The 15,458-nt window shown below is 41.5% G+C and overlaps 1 protein-coding gene across 7 annotated transcripts in view; it reads left to right on the forward strand.

Moving 5' to 3' along the window:
• Fam13a (family with sequence similarity 13 member A) overlaps positions 1 to 15,458 on the forward strand; it is a 178,093-nt gene that overhangs the window by 112,004 nt on the left and 50,631 nt on the right. For 5 of the 7 annotated variants that reach the window (XM_048333680.1, XM_048333682.1, XM_048333683.1 and 2 more), the window contains 2 exons: positions 11,631 to 11,672; positions 13,874 to 14,053. In XM_048333680.1, coding sequence (XP_048189637.1) covers positions 11,631 to 11,672; positions 13,874 to 14,053 — 222 coding nt within the window. The remainder of the gene's footprint in view (positions 1 to 11,630; positions 11,673 to 13,873; positions 14,054 to 15,458) is intronic. The other 2 variants (XM_048333681.1, XM_048333686.1) reach the window with 1 other exon arrangement.

Genomic DNA, 15,458 nt, shown 5'->3' on the forward strand with positions numbered 1-15,458 from the left:
CACAGGGGCTGGGAGTATGGCCTAGTGGCAAGAGTGCTTGCCTCCTACACATGAAGCTCTCAGTTCGATTCCCCAGCACCACATATATGGAAAACGGCCAGAGGGGGCGCTGTGGCTCAAGTGGCAGAGTGCTAGCCTTGAGCAAGAAGAGGCCAGGGACAGTGCTCAGGCCCTGAGTCCAAGGCCCAGGACTGGCCAAAAAAACCACACATACACACACACACACACACACACACACACACACACACACACACACACACAAAATATACTCTTTACATACATATGCATACTTATATATGTATATATACATGTGTAAGTATATACACACATGTACATATACATGCATATGTATATATATGTGGAGAGGGAGAAATATAAACTTATTTGAAGAAGCCTGTGATCATGTTAGCTCATTTTCCATATAGTAACTGAGTAAAGAACAAAGTGTTCAGCAAGTTTATGGAGTTTCAGGATTATTTTCTAAAGTTGATGAAATCAGAATAACAGCTATTAAAACAGACCAAGCTAACAGAAATGGATGTTAAAGATCACTACTCTCCAATGACTGAGTCCAACACAAATGTCCTTTTTTTCTATGAACCATCTGATTGAGATAAAACCTAGAACTCAGTTTTCCCTGCTGCATTTCTTCTCGAACTCCCTATCCCTTTCAAAGCCCCAGAAAACATATTGGAAAGTCATACAACCATGCAAGTTAAAGATGTTGACCCTCCTCTTCGGCATCCTCCCATTTTGAGGTCTGCTTTTTTGAAAGGAAATGTCAGGGAGTGTGATACATACTTTGTTTATTTACTCACTTTGCATCTCATTTGTTACAGTAGTCCACGAGTTTGATTTAAACTGCAGTTCCACCAGAATAGTTCAGAAATGTGTCAGAAGACGCCAGGCTAAGCCAAGGAAGTGCTTTTCGGTATGCTGTGCCCTTTGGCGACGAGGCATGTTGCATAATCATTTTGTGGGAAGAAAGAGAACATTTGAGGTTTCAGTTTGAGACAACATGGTGGTCTGTTTTTCTTAAGTTCTGATTTCCTGCCAACCAAGTCAGCATATTCTGGTTCCTAGGCTATCTCCCCTCTGCAATTACAGTGAACACATGGAGCTGTTGTGTTGAGCCGCAGTGACTCTGGCATTCACTACGTAACTACCACACCCATGCTTATGCCCTAATAGTGGAAATTAAGTTTTACACAGCACAGCAGACTATTAGTCCCGAATTGTGGCAGTCAGGGTCCTTTCTCTGACTTTCTGATTTACTTTAGTCTGTAGCATTGATCTATGTTTTGCATCCTTTGATCAGAGTCACATTCATGGTGTTTTAGAGTGCAAAAGTTTTTGGGGTTATCTAAACTGTAACACTTAACTAATCATGTAGTCTTTAGGAAAGAAATTCTGTACTTGTAGAATGAAAGCAAAATAAAGACTGAAACAAAATTAATATTTACTGAAGCTTCAATAGAAGCTATTTGACCTTTTCAGTATTGAGTCATAAAAACTGAAATGTTATGAAATTAAGAGGAAAAAAAAAGAATGAATGTGAATAGTATCTCACATTTATAATAGAGAAAGGAGAATTTTCCAGGAGGTGTTCTTTTGAGATGCTGGAAGTTTGTACTAAGTGGTGCTTTTTCATTAATGCAAGTGCTCAGAAAGGGGGCAATCACATGCATTCCTTACTGATTTATTAACGTGATAAAGAACGTCACACTGGCCCATTTAAACTCAAAATATTTTAATATATTTTTTAATGTGGAAAGAGGTTGCCTGTTGAAAGCTGTGATCTGTTGACTAGGAATCCTGGATATAGAATATGTTCTGTTGTATTTGGAAAGTGTAGATTGGTGAGTTTTCAGTCGAGAGATGAGACACATCTGCCAAGCTGGGCATTCACCAGATAAGTAGGTCCACACGAAGGCAGCTACCCAGAGGGGACGGGCAGCAGTTCAAGTATAAAGCTGGTCAGTAGTGGGGTGGCGTGGTGGTAAATTCTAGATTTGCCTAAGAAGGACAACCAAACTCAGTGGTGACCAGCCAGTGAGTGGTCAGTCCTTAGGGAAAACAGATCAGAAGACGCAGCAAAGCAGCCTCCACTTCCCAGGAAGGAGAATGGATGGTCCACAAAAGTAGACATCCCGGGGACGAGTCATGGGAGTGGCGTCAGGAGGGTCAGCATCTCCCGTAGCCTGTAAAGAGGCCAGACCACACCGCACTGCTGAAGGCCCTGGGTCTTTGTAGTGACTAGAAAGGTGGGAATACAGGAGCGGGGACCAGAAGAGGCTACTCCATTTCTGACTTTTATTCCTTGCATAGAATTAAGATAGAATTTCCATATCTGTAACTCAATGTTCTCTTCATGGTTACAGAAAAATAGCATTGCCAGCCAGGAGCTGGTGGCTCATACCTGTAATCCTAGCTACTCAGGAGGCTGAGGTCTGAGTATGAAGCTAGCTAGGACAAGAATGTCTGAGAGACTCTTATTTCCAATTAACCATCAAAAAGTTAGACGTAGAGCTGTGACTCAAGTAGTAGAGGGCTAGTCTTGAGCAAAAAGGAAAGCTCAGTGACATTGCCCACACTTTGACTTCAAGCCCCATGACCAGCACAAATTGTCTGTCTACCTACTTATCTATCTATCTATCTATCTATCTATCTATCTATCTATCTATCTATCTATCTGACTAACATTTATCTGATAGAATTTCTGTTTCTGGAACTTGATATTCTCTTCACAGTCATGTCTCAACCACAGGTTTGTCTCCTGTGTATCTCAGTGGCCTTCGGTCCTTATGGAACAAGCTGGGAGTTTTGTAGACTAGGATCTACCTACGTTCTTATTCTCAATCAACTGCCTTCTGCAGTAGCAAGTCTGCTGTTTCTAATTGCATGCTTCTCTAGTGTCACCTAACTCAACAGAGAGGCATTTGTCTTTCTGTGACCAGGAAGGAAATAGTAGCTGCTCGTGAGCACGCGCTACCAGCCTGTTAAGTGTGTCACACTTACAGGTACCAACTCAGACAGTAGGTGTCATTGTTTCCCACATTGTTGGAAAGGGCTTGGTAGGGATTGGCCAGTCCTGTGGAAATCACTGGGTAAAGGAAAGGAAAGGGCTTGGTTAGGTTGAATCCTTGGTGAGATTGGAACAAAAACACACCTGCACCTGCACACTTCAGGTAAAGGGCGTGCTTGGTAATGATGCCTGTGCCCTGGGCTCTTTCATGTTCTAGGCGGGAAGCCAGGACCAGGAGACCCCACCCCAGTGGCTCTGATCAACATCAAAGCGTCTTGCTCTGGGTGTTCTTCCAGACGCACTTGGCCTGTTGCTGTCTGCATTTTTTCGTCTGGCATCTAGACAGCTCTGGCTGGGATCTGTGGCTGGCTCTACTTCCGTGGGTCTGAATCTTCAGTGTCTACAAACCTAGGCCTCGGCTTCAGGGCTATTTCCCATTGGTACTTGGGCTCTTCATCTCCACTTTTCTGTTTCTCTCATCTCTGCCTACTCCTGGATTTCCTGTATTAATCTGGCAAAGGCCAGCGCCTGCCTATCCCATCGATTCCACCACATCTCAACCCCTTCACTCCCTCTCTACAAATTCCTGGGTTGAACAGGTAGCTCATACAGCTGTGTCTGCCTGTGCTTTATCAAGATCCTAAAGATGACTGTTGGGGCTGTGGTAACCAGTCTTCCTCATGGGGCTCTCATCGGCCTACCTGGCTTCTAAATGCGTGTTCGTGTTATGTCCTCTGACAAGGATACTGGCCTTCCTGGAGTCTGTGTTCTCACCAAATGCTCCATCAGAGCCAGGGAGTTGACAGTCTTTTTCAGACTTTCTCCAAGTTTAAATCTGGCACAGAATAAAGCTAAATAACTACTTTAGCAGATCAGGAATTGCTTAGGGTCAGGTTCAATATTTCATCTGCTTTCTAATTTTCATGACAGACTCATTTCCAAGTCAGCTTTGTGACATACCAAATCATTCCTTAGGATTTTGTCCCTTTGTAATGGCTAGCACAGAGGACTCACCAGTCTTGCAAAAGTCTCTTAACTATAGAGTTTATGTTGAGTTTAAATGGAGCTTTAGCTCACTTCAAATTAAAAATCTACCTGTGGCTCTGGGTTAAGATGTGTGGTAGAGTATTTTCCCTGGCTACACAGGCCCAGAGTTCTATCCTGAGAATCACACCGCACACACGCACACATACACACGCATGCACGCACGCACACGCCCCTACCTGACACTAAATGGGAACTGAAAACTATATCATACCACTCTGATCTTGATATGTAGAAAACTTTTGAAAGCATCTTTAGATGGCATTGTGGGGGAAAGTATCTTTCCAAACAACTTATGCCAGGGTTTATATGTTTGAGATCTTGTCGTTATGCTTCATTAATTTTAATTTGTAACAAGTTTGTTTTTGCTTTTTAAAAGGCTTGTGTTTTACAAAACATCTTCTTGAAGTAAAAACTACTCATTATCACGTAGGAGGAAGAATTGGTAGTTTAATATGCAAGGCTGCTAATGAGCAGAGCAAACAAGCAGGCTGCTTATTAAGTAGCTACTTGATTTTTCACCATGATGAAGAAACAAATAGGTATTTGGACATCCTTAGAGATTTCTTGTCACCTTTGCCTAGTAAAATTACTCTCAGCTTCCCACTGAAATTGCAACAGTGCTATCAAAACCAAAATCCTAGGTTGGGCACCCGTAGCTCATGCCTGAACTCCTAGCTACATGGGAGGCTGAAATGGAAGGATTATGGTTTCAGGCAAGCCCACACAGAAAAGTTCAGGAGATCCTCTTCCTAACCCAAGGCATGTTGCACCTATCAAAGGGATGTAGGAGGCTGAGAATGGAGGATTGGGATTCCAATCCAGTCTTGGGGGGTGAGGGAAGTCTGTGAGACCCCATCTCTACAGAAAGTAGCTGGATGTAGTGACATATGCCTGTGATACCAGCAATAGGAAGGTATGGCTTTGTGTATATCACTAGCCTTGCTAGAACAGAGCCCTCAGTTCAAACACCAAGAATAAATAACTACAGCATTAAGAAAGAAAACAGCATCAAAGGTTCTGCATTGAGAAAAGCATTTATACCTTGCTGGCTTCATGTTTTACTATCTAAGCAGTTTAAATAGGTCCCAAAGAGGACCCCAAGAGAAAGGGAGGGAGGGAAAAAATAAACAACTTTGCTGTATTCCTTTTGTCCCTGAACTGACCAACCGGAAGAGCAAGTGATATTCCTTCCCACCGCTGAGCAGAACCGGATCTCCAGAGCCATCCAGAGCTGATCTGGAGATTCTGTTCCCCTCTGCCCCCATCGGCTTCCTCATTTCATTATCCCTCTGAGAGCTAGAATGCAGAAGAATGGTGGGGAGACAAGGCTCCCTTTGGGATGGTAATCATCTAACAAAAACCGCGGAGAAAGCGCCAAAAACAAGGAGATTATTGGACTTAGTGTGTGCTGTCAAGTGTTCAAAAACAACTGCAATTGTTTTTTCTTTCCTCCGATCTCCAGCACAGTCATTACATTGAACCAAACAAGTGCACCTTTGTGGATTGCTCTATTGTTCTGTAGCCAACCATGAACTGGTGGGCTACATAGAATGGAACCTTAGTATACTCAAGTGAGTTACTGAACTTTGAACCACAACTTCCTATCTGTAAAATGGGTACAGTGGCCTTATGAACGATCTGCTTCTTTTCATAATTTTGCTTAATAAAGACTTAGCATTAAAAAGTCTATGTGAACTCCTTTTCATGCAAAAGCATGCTAAGTATGTAATATTGAAAACTGTAAAGAAATTGTAAAAGAAGACATATGTGGGGTGTGTATGCTCATGTTTTGATGAGCTGTCTTCTGTTTATTAGAAGAATATTTTTAATATTAAGGTTTAATATGAAGGTCATAGCCATAAGGAGTATTTTTTTTTCTTTCACGTCCAGCCTAATAGTGAAAAGAATAGGACATGTGAATTTAGAGGAAGTATGGTGATTATGGCCCTCCTGCTTAATAATATCCAGAGTACTTATATTATCTTTAATGTACATTCTAGTATATTAAAGCCAAAATAGATCCAAAACGTTTCTAATATCAACCACTAGGTGATGATAAAACTATTATCTGCTTTTTTAAATACCTAGAAGTACTCCATTAACCATCTCCTTATGGTAAGCATAACTACAGGTTAAGTCAGAAGGAATATTGAAGAGTGGGCAAATGTGTTTTAGTGTATGGCACTCTGAAGAGTGAACTAAAATATTAAACTTTCAGAGAGCTATGCTACAATTACAGGTTAATAATGCTTCAGTCGCCTTCCTCTGTCGCCTTCCACTGCGCATCAACTCTCAATATTAAGATGAGACACAAAAACACTAGGCATTGTTGAAGGCTTTTTTTATTTTCGTCCTTGGGCCTTTTCAAACACTTCATAATTGTCCTTTTCACCCTTAATCATTATTAAGAAAGTAAACAAACAGATGTAAATGTTATGTACTAGAGAGAAATAGTAATCTGTTAGGCCTCATGGTTTTGATTAAGACAGTAATATTATACAGGCAGAAATAGACAAGCCACAGAAAATATCCTGAAATAAGAGAACTCAGAATGCATGCTTTTGCAAGATGTCTGTTTTCTAAAAAAAATGGGCTTAAAACTTCTTTTTTCCTTTTCACATGTATGCTTTATTTCAAATCAAGAGATCTAATTAAAGAAGCACTTGTCAACAGGCATCTGTGCATCTTATCACATGCAAATTTTACAGACTAATACTGCTGAGCATAATTGGCTTAAGGATATGTAGTTTGAGTTTTGCTAATGGGTATAAAGACAAACTAAAGATGATTGAACAGTCGGTTGGAAAGATGGGATTGACTGTAATGATGGGGTTAGCACAGGAACTGATGTCACTCAGTTTCAATACTTGCTGTATCAGCATTAGAAAGTGACTCCCCTTCGTTGTATCTATAATGCATAAGTAAAGCATTTTCTTAGCTAGCCAATCAAAGGCCACTGGGAAAAAAATGTAGCATCAGAGATTAAGAACAAACTATTTGTAGATGGAGGAGGCTGTTATTGTATCATTGTCTTAGAATTTCCTCTCTGAGTCAGAGACTTGTAGCCATGAGAACTATGAGAGCAGCAGGCCTTAGTACTGTCAGGAAATTTTCTTAGAAATCTTCCCATTGGCAAATTGTTGAACACATCCCACACAATCATGGAGAGGATTTGGATACCTAACCAAAGCCATTCTGGTGTCTAATGAACCATGAATTTGACTGATCTAATACCATAAAAGTAAAGAAGCAGTTATAGCCTTTTGTAGTGATTTGAACTTTGGGGCAATAAATTTGAGACTGTGTCATAAACTTTTAGAGCTCAATGAAAACCACAGAGATCCCTAGCTAAGCCTTTCATTTTCTGTAGGAAGAAACCAAACTTGAACAGCCTAAGCTATCCAGCAACCTGCCTTCGCTTAATCAATTTGTTCAGAGCCAAGGTCAGGACCCCTCTTTTCTGGTTCCCAATGGAAAATGGGCTTAAAAAAAAAACAAAAAACCACTTGAAACAATGGAGAAGTTATATAAGTTACACATTCCAAAGTACTAGTAAAAACATGAAGTACAAATTTACCATAAATCAGAACTGAAACTAATCCATGAGCAAGAATGAATACTGTCTATTTGATTTTATTATCAATTTATTTTTTTTATCATGTGTTTGTATCTGTGTGTGTGCTGGTACTGGGGCTTGAATTCAAAGCATTTTCCTCTTGCTTAGCTTTTCTGCTCATGGCTGGCACTCTACCAGTTGAGCTACACTTCCACCCCTAGCTTTTTTTTCCTGGTTAATTGGACATAAGAATCTCTTAGATTTTTATTCTTGGCCTGACTTTGAAATGTAATCCTCCGATCTCAGCTTCCTCAGTAGCTAGGATTACAGGAGTGAGCCACCAGCACACAGATTTACTTTTACACCCCAAGGAAGACTTTTTTTGACTGATATAGATGGCACCAGACATTTTTCTTGTAAGCTGTGAAAGAAAATTTAATGTACTGACTTTTATTTCGCAAAGTTAGCATGAAAAATGTCATATTATACCAGCATTATTGAGAATGTTTTGAAATAACTATTGGAATATCTAAATAGTAAAAGTTTTAAGGAACTTGAGTTATAAGTATTAAGAAAGAGACCTGTTACTTAAAGTAAATTCTGTAAATCAACAAGATTATCAAAACAAGTGGGGAATTTTTTTTATCGTAGTATCTGGGCATAGTGATATACAGCTATAATACCAGCTACTCAGAAGGGAAGAAATTGGGAGGATTATAGTTCAAGGATGGCCTGAAGCAAAAATTATAAAGGCCCCACTATCTTAACAAAAAATTCCAACTAGGTGGGGCAGAGGGTGAAACAGGTAGAAAAATTGTAGTCTGAGGCCCAGCCATAACTACAAGACCCTATCTGAAACAAGCAAGAAGAGAGGGATCTGTGGCTCAAGTGGTAGAGTACCTGCCTAGCAAGTACAAAGCTCTAAGTACTAACATATGTAATATATAATAATATAATGGTAATATGATATCATAATATAATACATGGGCATATAGCTCATTATAGTAATGCACCTGACTTGCATTTATGAGGCCCTGGGTCCGATCTCAAGCACTGAAAGGAAAAGAATGACAATCTCTACATGTATCACCAAGTTTCTAGATGATTCCTTACACGGTGAGGTTTGTAAAGCACTTTGGTCGTTAGAAAATCTGAAAGAAAGCCTGGTTGTTTGCTGCCACTTCTCGTCTCTTCCTTCCTTTCCTTTGCCTCTCCCCACACAGGGGGGAAAAAAAAAAGACATAAAAATGTCAGACTAGGCCTTGGGCTGTGGCTTAGTGGTAGGGAACTTTCTCAGTACATAGAGGCCCTTTGTTCTAGAAAAACAAACAAACAAATAAATATATCATTTTTCTTTAAAAGGCACAAAGCAAAATAGATTGAAAGTACATAAAAGAGAAGAAACGTATTTCTTCACTCTGGGAAGGCCTGGGGATTCACTGTCTCAGGACTTTACTTAAGGCATGGATTATTGGTTTCCCCTAGCCATTATGCCCATTGGTCCCTTGTTCCCCAAGCCAAGATTGCATAACGGAGTTGAGAAGTGTAGTATAAGAGTTAATTATACAGTGTTGGATTTACAGAGGGGAAGGGTGAGCCGCAAGACATCAGAAGCAAGGACTGCTTATTCCAGTTAAGGACAAGGAGTCGTGGAGAATTAGGGCTGCCTGGGGACCATGGTAAATAACAGGCATCCTGAAGCAGAGGAGAAGGGGTTGAAATTAAAAGCAGAGTAAAATACTGAACCCAGGCATCCGTCTACAGAGATATATCCAGTGAGGGAGGGCTTGAGGGACAGTATCACGTGGCTACCAAGACATCAGGATCAAGCTGGGTGCCAGTGGTTTATCATGTAATCCTCGATACTCAGGAGGCTGAGATCTGAGGATCGCCATTCAAAGCCAGTCTGATAAACTACTGAAGAAGCCAGAAGTAGAACTATGGCTCAAGTGGTAGAGCACTAGTCTGGGGCAAAAGAAGCTCAGGGACAGTGCTCAGGCCCTGAGTTCAAGCACCAGAAATGACAATTAAAAAGAAAAAACCTCAAGGTCAGAGCTTAGTCGCTGTTGGTTCAAATCCCAGCTCTTCTCTCTGCCTTGGCTCCGTGGCTGAAAACATATCACTTAGACCATCTCACCCCTCCGTGTGAAAACAGTGGTGCCTACATCCCAGGGACATAGCAAACAGTGAGAAAGTCTACATAAAGTCTACCCCAGGGGCAGGGTCTTCGAGTGAGGATTCTGTGTTGTTTCTACTCATTTACTGATTTACGGATCTTTCGAATGAGTTTCCCTTCTGTCCTGCCTGTGCTCATGACAGAGCCGTAACTCTAACTAAGGGAAATTATCCAGTGTGTACCTTGAACTCCTCTACCACAGTGAGTACTATGATGTGATGAAAGAAGACGGAAATGGTCACAACACTCAGAGATCCTGAATGAAAAGAGATGATGGTGATGATGATGATGATGATGATGATGATGTGTGTGTGTGTGTGTGTGTGTGTGTGTAAATTCAAATTTAGGGCCTGCTCTCTGTCCCTATTTTGCTCAAGGCTGGTACTCTACCACTTGAAACACAGTTCTACTTCCAACTGTTTTTTGCTGGCTAATTGGAGATAATAGTCTCACAGCCTTTTCCTGCCCAGGCTGGCTTCAAATTGTGATCCTCAGATCTCAGCCTCCTAAGTAGCTAGGATTATAGGTATAAACCACCAGTGCCTGGTAAGAAATGACATTTTTCCATGGGGGTTACATCAGATTTTTTTAAACCTGACAAATTATCCTAAAGCCACATCCCCATGTGATAAAAATTAGTATGCTTTCATGGCATGCATTATGATTGAAAGACAATTATCACCATTCCTTTTCAATAAAATAGAAAGAAGATAGCTATTAGGCAAAAGTAGGTTGATTTTTCTTGAAGTCTTCTCAGTGTTTGAGCACTTTTTTGAAAGCATAGGAATTTTTGAATCTTGATGTTTTAGAGGACTAGATGGATAAAGTAATGATACCTTTAAAAGGATAGCTGAGGACTCCTCCCTCGCTGTGGTTATGTGAAAGAGAAGCAAGAGCATGGGACCTGGGAATTCTGATGTATGTCTGCCAGTATTGGTGAGAGATCAGATCACTCTACCTTGTGCTGATCACTTTTTAGTTCTTTGGGGGGGAAAAAATGCAGGCTGTAGTGGAGCTCCAGTAGTTCACGCCAGTAATCCCAGTTACACAGGAAAGTAAAATCTGAAGATCATGGCTCAAAGCCAAGCCTAGCAGCAAAGTCCCTTTGACTTTTATTTCTCATTAATAAGCAAAAAGCCAGAAGTGGAGCTGTAACTCAAGTGATAGAGTGCCAACCTTGAGCACAAAAGCTCAGGGACGGCACCCAGGCCTTGAGTTCAAGCCTCTGTTCACACACTACACACACACACACACACACACACACACACACACACATTCAGACTTTGGAGAGAACAGGAAAGTAACTGAAGTGTACATGTCTCAGCAGCGGAAAGGTTACCATTATAGAGCTTGAGATGATTTCCACGGTGGGAATATAGGAAGAAAAGATGGCTGAGAGCTGACTGTGTAGGAGCAATATGGGTTCCTTGTTTGCTCCCCTTTGTGGTTCCTGCCCTCCACGTTAGGACAGGATTTTAGAAATATACTTCTGTTGGCCTGTTGGGTGGGGACCAGGGTGTGATGGATTCAGGCAGGGGAAAATGGGAAAATCCTAATAGGTGGCAGAAAGGCAAGCAGCCACAAGTGTGTGAAATGGGTGAGCGCGGGAAGATGGCTTTCTGGGGCCACTGTGCAGGAATAAGTAACTGGGGCTGCCTCTGTTTCCTGACATGAGGGGCCTAGAGCATCCCGTAATGGCTGGTCACTGAGGACCTGGCTAACTCTTCCACTTTGTGCCCTGCCCCCCCCCCCTTGAGGCACTGGGTTCCTCCATCTCTGGGCCTTCATCTAACTCCACATTCTTTCTCTTTGTTTCTTTTTCACAGTGCTCATGTTTCCCAGGTCGGCAATATTTCCACCACCGGAGAGTAAGTTATTTCAGTTGCATTGGGGGACTTGCAGTTTTTAATGCCTTTTCCTACTCAGGAAGCAGAGTTGAAGCAATCTAATGTTGTAGAGTACTAAAAGGGCAGGATGATAAGTGATTTTTTTCAGGCTACTTGTGTATAGAGGGGAGAACAAGAAACATTTCTGCTAGCATGGGACTACACACTGCCCCACTATTTGAAACTAGCAACTTTGTTTTATTTTGTTTTGCTTTAAGACAGGGTTTTACTATGTAGCCCAGGCTAGCCTTAAACTCACTGGATAGCCCAGGCCTTGAATTTGCAATACTCCTGCCTCAGCCTCCTCCATGCTGAGATTACACACAGGTACCATCGTGCCTGGCAGGGTCAGGATATTTTTTTTCCTCTGTTACCAAAAAAATAATAATACCAATTATTTCTATAATAATGTCAGTTATTAATCATATGGATTAATCATGTTCATTGCATTAATAGCCAGGGAACTCTGGGAGACATCTTGTAATGGGCATGGAACTAAAGGTTAAAGCTCTGATCATGTCTTTTCTCCCTACTTGGTCCATTTGGTGGAACCTGTACTTACTGACTGCTTGTAATGTGCTAAGCACGGAATTAGATGTGGAGCAGCAAATGAGCCTTGAGCTCTGGCTGTAAGGGTTTTCAGCCTTGGTTGCAGAAGGGAAAGCAAATCAGCAATGGCAGCAAGTCCTTTCCCCTCCGGGCAGTGAAGGTGCCCTGTTTATTAGGCCTGACACTTGTGCTTTTCCTCCCGGCTTCCACTCGCACGTGGGTGAAATCCAAACTCGTTTTTGTCCTTCCCTGCCTCTCTAGCCACATTGCTCATTACCTGTGTGTTGGCCCAGGCCTTGCTTATTTCTCCACTGGACCTTTTTCAGCATGACCAGCACACTTTCCTCCTTTGCTTCTTGTTCAAATCTGATCCCTTCTGAGACCCAGTCCCCAGCTATGTGTGTGCTCGCTCTCTGGCCTTTGCAAGATGGTTGAGAGAATTTCCCACTGTCTAGAACATTACTGTGCATGTGCCTTCCTTCTTGCCCTGAAAGAATGCCAGCTCCATCAACACAGGTTCTAGTCTGCCATGTTCGTTGCTGTCTCCCTGGTACCAAGAGCAGCTGCTGGCATGTGTTAGGCCCTAAGTAATGACTGATGAATCATTCCTGGTAGACGCACTTCTCCATCATCTCTACCTCTCTCACTTTGCTCACTATCTTAAAAATGTTGTCAGTATGATTTGAATGAAGTTAAGAGTCTACTCTAAAGCTCCAGTTGGGAAATCTTGAGTTGTTTTTTAAGTTCTCGAAACCCATTTTATTTAAGAGAATGCTATTTGTCCATCAAAAGCATTTAGAAAACATGTTATTCATTTTCAAATGAAAGAAAACATGTTTTGATCAATATAAATGAAAAAGTTGCCATGACAACTTAGAATTAAAGAGTATGGCGATAAAAAGAAAAGGTCTAGGTGTGCTGATAGGTTCTGCAGATCTAAAAACAACATTAGACTTAGCTTACTGCACATCCTTTTCAACCTGTGTGCCTACCTGAACAACTAAATACATTTTGGGTGTGTACATGTAATCAACTAGAGGCTACAAAAGAACATACTATGCTGTTGTGCTATTTAATTGTTCTGATGAGCTGCCTTCTTTTTTCAATATAGTATTATTTCCTATATAATTTTATTTTAAAGGGATTCTAAATGCATCGTAGGAATCCTAAAATCCTTCTGCCAATTTGCTTTGTAAGTCATACTGAGGAGGTACAGAACTAATACAAAATCTAGAAGAAACTTAGCTTTATAAAAATAAGTATGTTATCATTCTATGAAGAAAAATATCTTTTCTCATTCTGCTTTATATGAAATGGCCCTTACTTCCTGAATGCTACATAATGATTGCTGGACCTCTGTGAGCCTTTCAGCAATCCTAAGCAATTCAAGAAATCCTAGACAAAGGCAAGAAACACAGGTGACAAATTGGTGGGTGATATTGGTTTTTCTTTAATTCACGATACCAAGAATGTTTAGATACATGTATCACTATTCTGCCTTTACTCCCGAAGCACAAATGGTTTTCCATTGGAAATGGAAGTATGTCCAAACTCACGAACATCTGCTTTTGAAGGAAATCCTTGATAAATCTTATGGCTTGATTTGACTCTTGGTTATGATATCTTTTAACCAGACTCTTGGAAAGAACCATCCGGTCAGCCGTTGAGCAGCATCTTTTTGATGTGAATAGCTCGGGAGGCCAAAGTTCAGAGGACTCAGAGTCTGGGATATCATCCACGTCTTCCGCTGCGTCCTCCAGACAGCGGAGACGCCCATCGAAGGATCCAGATGAAGTTCGGCATGGTAGAGAAAAGTAAGCCCGCATCCCCTCTCCTTCTTGCTTGAGTTTGTTGTTGTTGTTTTTTTTTTTTTCACTTTTTCACTTCAAATACACACTCAGGGCAGTCGCTGTGTTGTAGTCCCGCCTCCTGCTCCTGTCCTATTTCACTGTTTCATTTTGACCATTCTAAACATTTAACTCACATTTGGAGAGTCCTCGATGTCTACCAGCTGCCTGCTATGTTGTAAGAAGCCAAGTTCATTTAGCATGGCTCATGGCCTCCTCCTGAATATCTTTGTAGAGAGATCTTAAGGCATGGCAAGAGAAAACTGCCGTGTGCCTGTCTAGAGGCAGTTGACTGTTAGAATCGTTTTTTTGTTTTTGTTTTTTTTTTGGCCAGTCCTGGGCCTTGGACTCAGGGCCTGAGCACTGTCCCTGGCTTCTTCCCGCTCAAGGCTAGCACTCCGCCACTTGAGCCACAGCGCCGCTTCTGGCCGTTTTCTGTATATGTGGTGCTGGGGAATCGAACCTAGGGCCTCGTGTATCCGAGGCAGGCACGCTTGCCACTAGGCTATATCCCCAGCCCAGAATCGTTTTTTTTTAACCAGCAGATTTCCCCCTTCTATCAACCTGAGCCATGTCTCCAGCTCCATTTGCTTTTGTTGTGTGTGTGGGTTTTTTTGTATAGGGTCTTGCTGTTTGCTTGAGTCAGCCCTGTACCATGGCCCTCCTATTTTGTGCTCCTATGTAGCTAGGGTGACAGGCATGTATCCCTATACCCAGCTTTTTATTGGTTGAGATAAGGGATCTTGCTCTTTTTTTTGGAGGGGGGCAGGCTAGCCTTCAACGGATCATCCCAATCTCAACCTCCCAGGTAGCTAAGGCCTGAGCATACTAGGTTTGATAATATTTTTTAAGTCAAGGTAGTTTGACTCTTCTAAAACACAGTGAACTGGATAATTGATCCAAATGTCTTTATTATGTTAAAGTCCTACTGCAAATTGAAAGAGAAAGCAGGTTACATTGGAAGGATAATAAATAGATCTTATTATTAGGATATTAAATGTGTATGTAGGAGTAGGAAGGAAACCTTGAGAAAAAGAAGAGAAAACATAGAAATGAGATCCTAGTAATTGGGCATGTGTTTGTGGCACATTCCTGTAATCCCAGCTACTCAAGAGGCAGAGTCTTTGAGGACTGGTTTCCCAGGTTTGCACAGGTAAAAACATAAGACACTATCTGAACATATATAATCAGAGCCAAAAGGGCCGAGATTGGGACTTGAGTGGTAGAACACCTGTCCAGCAAGCATCAGGCCCTAAGTTCAAATCTCAGTTCCACAAACAAAAAGAAAGAAAAGGGGAAAAAAAAATCTTGGTAATTAAAATGAGAGGCCCAAAGGTCTAAGTTCAGGTCAAATTAAATTGTGACAAATATG

The sequence above is a fragment of the Perognathus longimembris genome, chromosome 24 (genome assembly GCF_023159225.1).
Source record: "Perognathus longimembris pacificus isolate PPM17 chromosome 24, ASM2315922v1, whole genome shotgun sequence".
In the NCBI taxonomy this organism is placed as follows: Eukaryota; Metazoa; Chordata; class Mammalia; order Rodentia; family Heteromyidae; genus Perognathus; species Perognathus longimembris.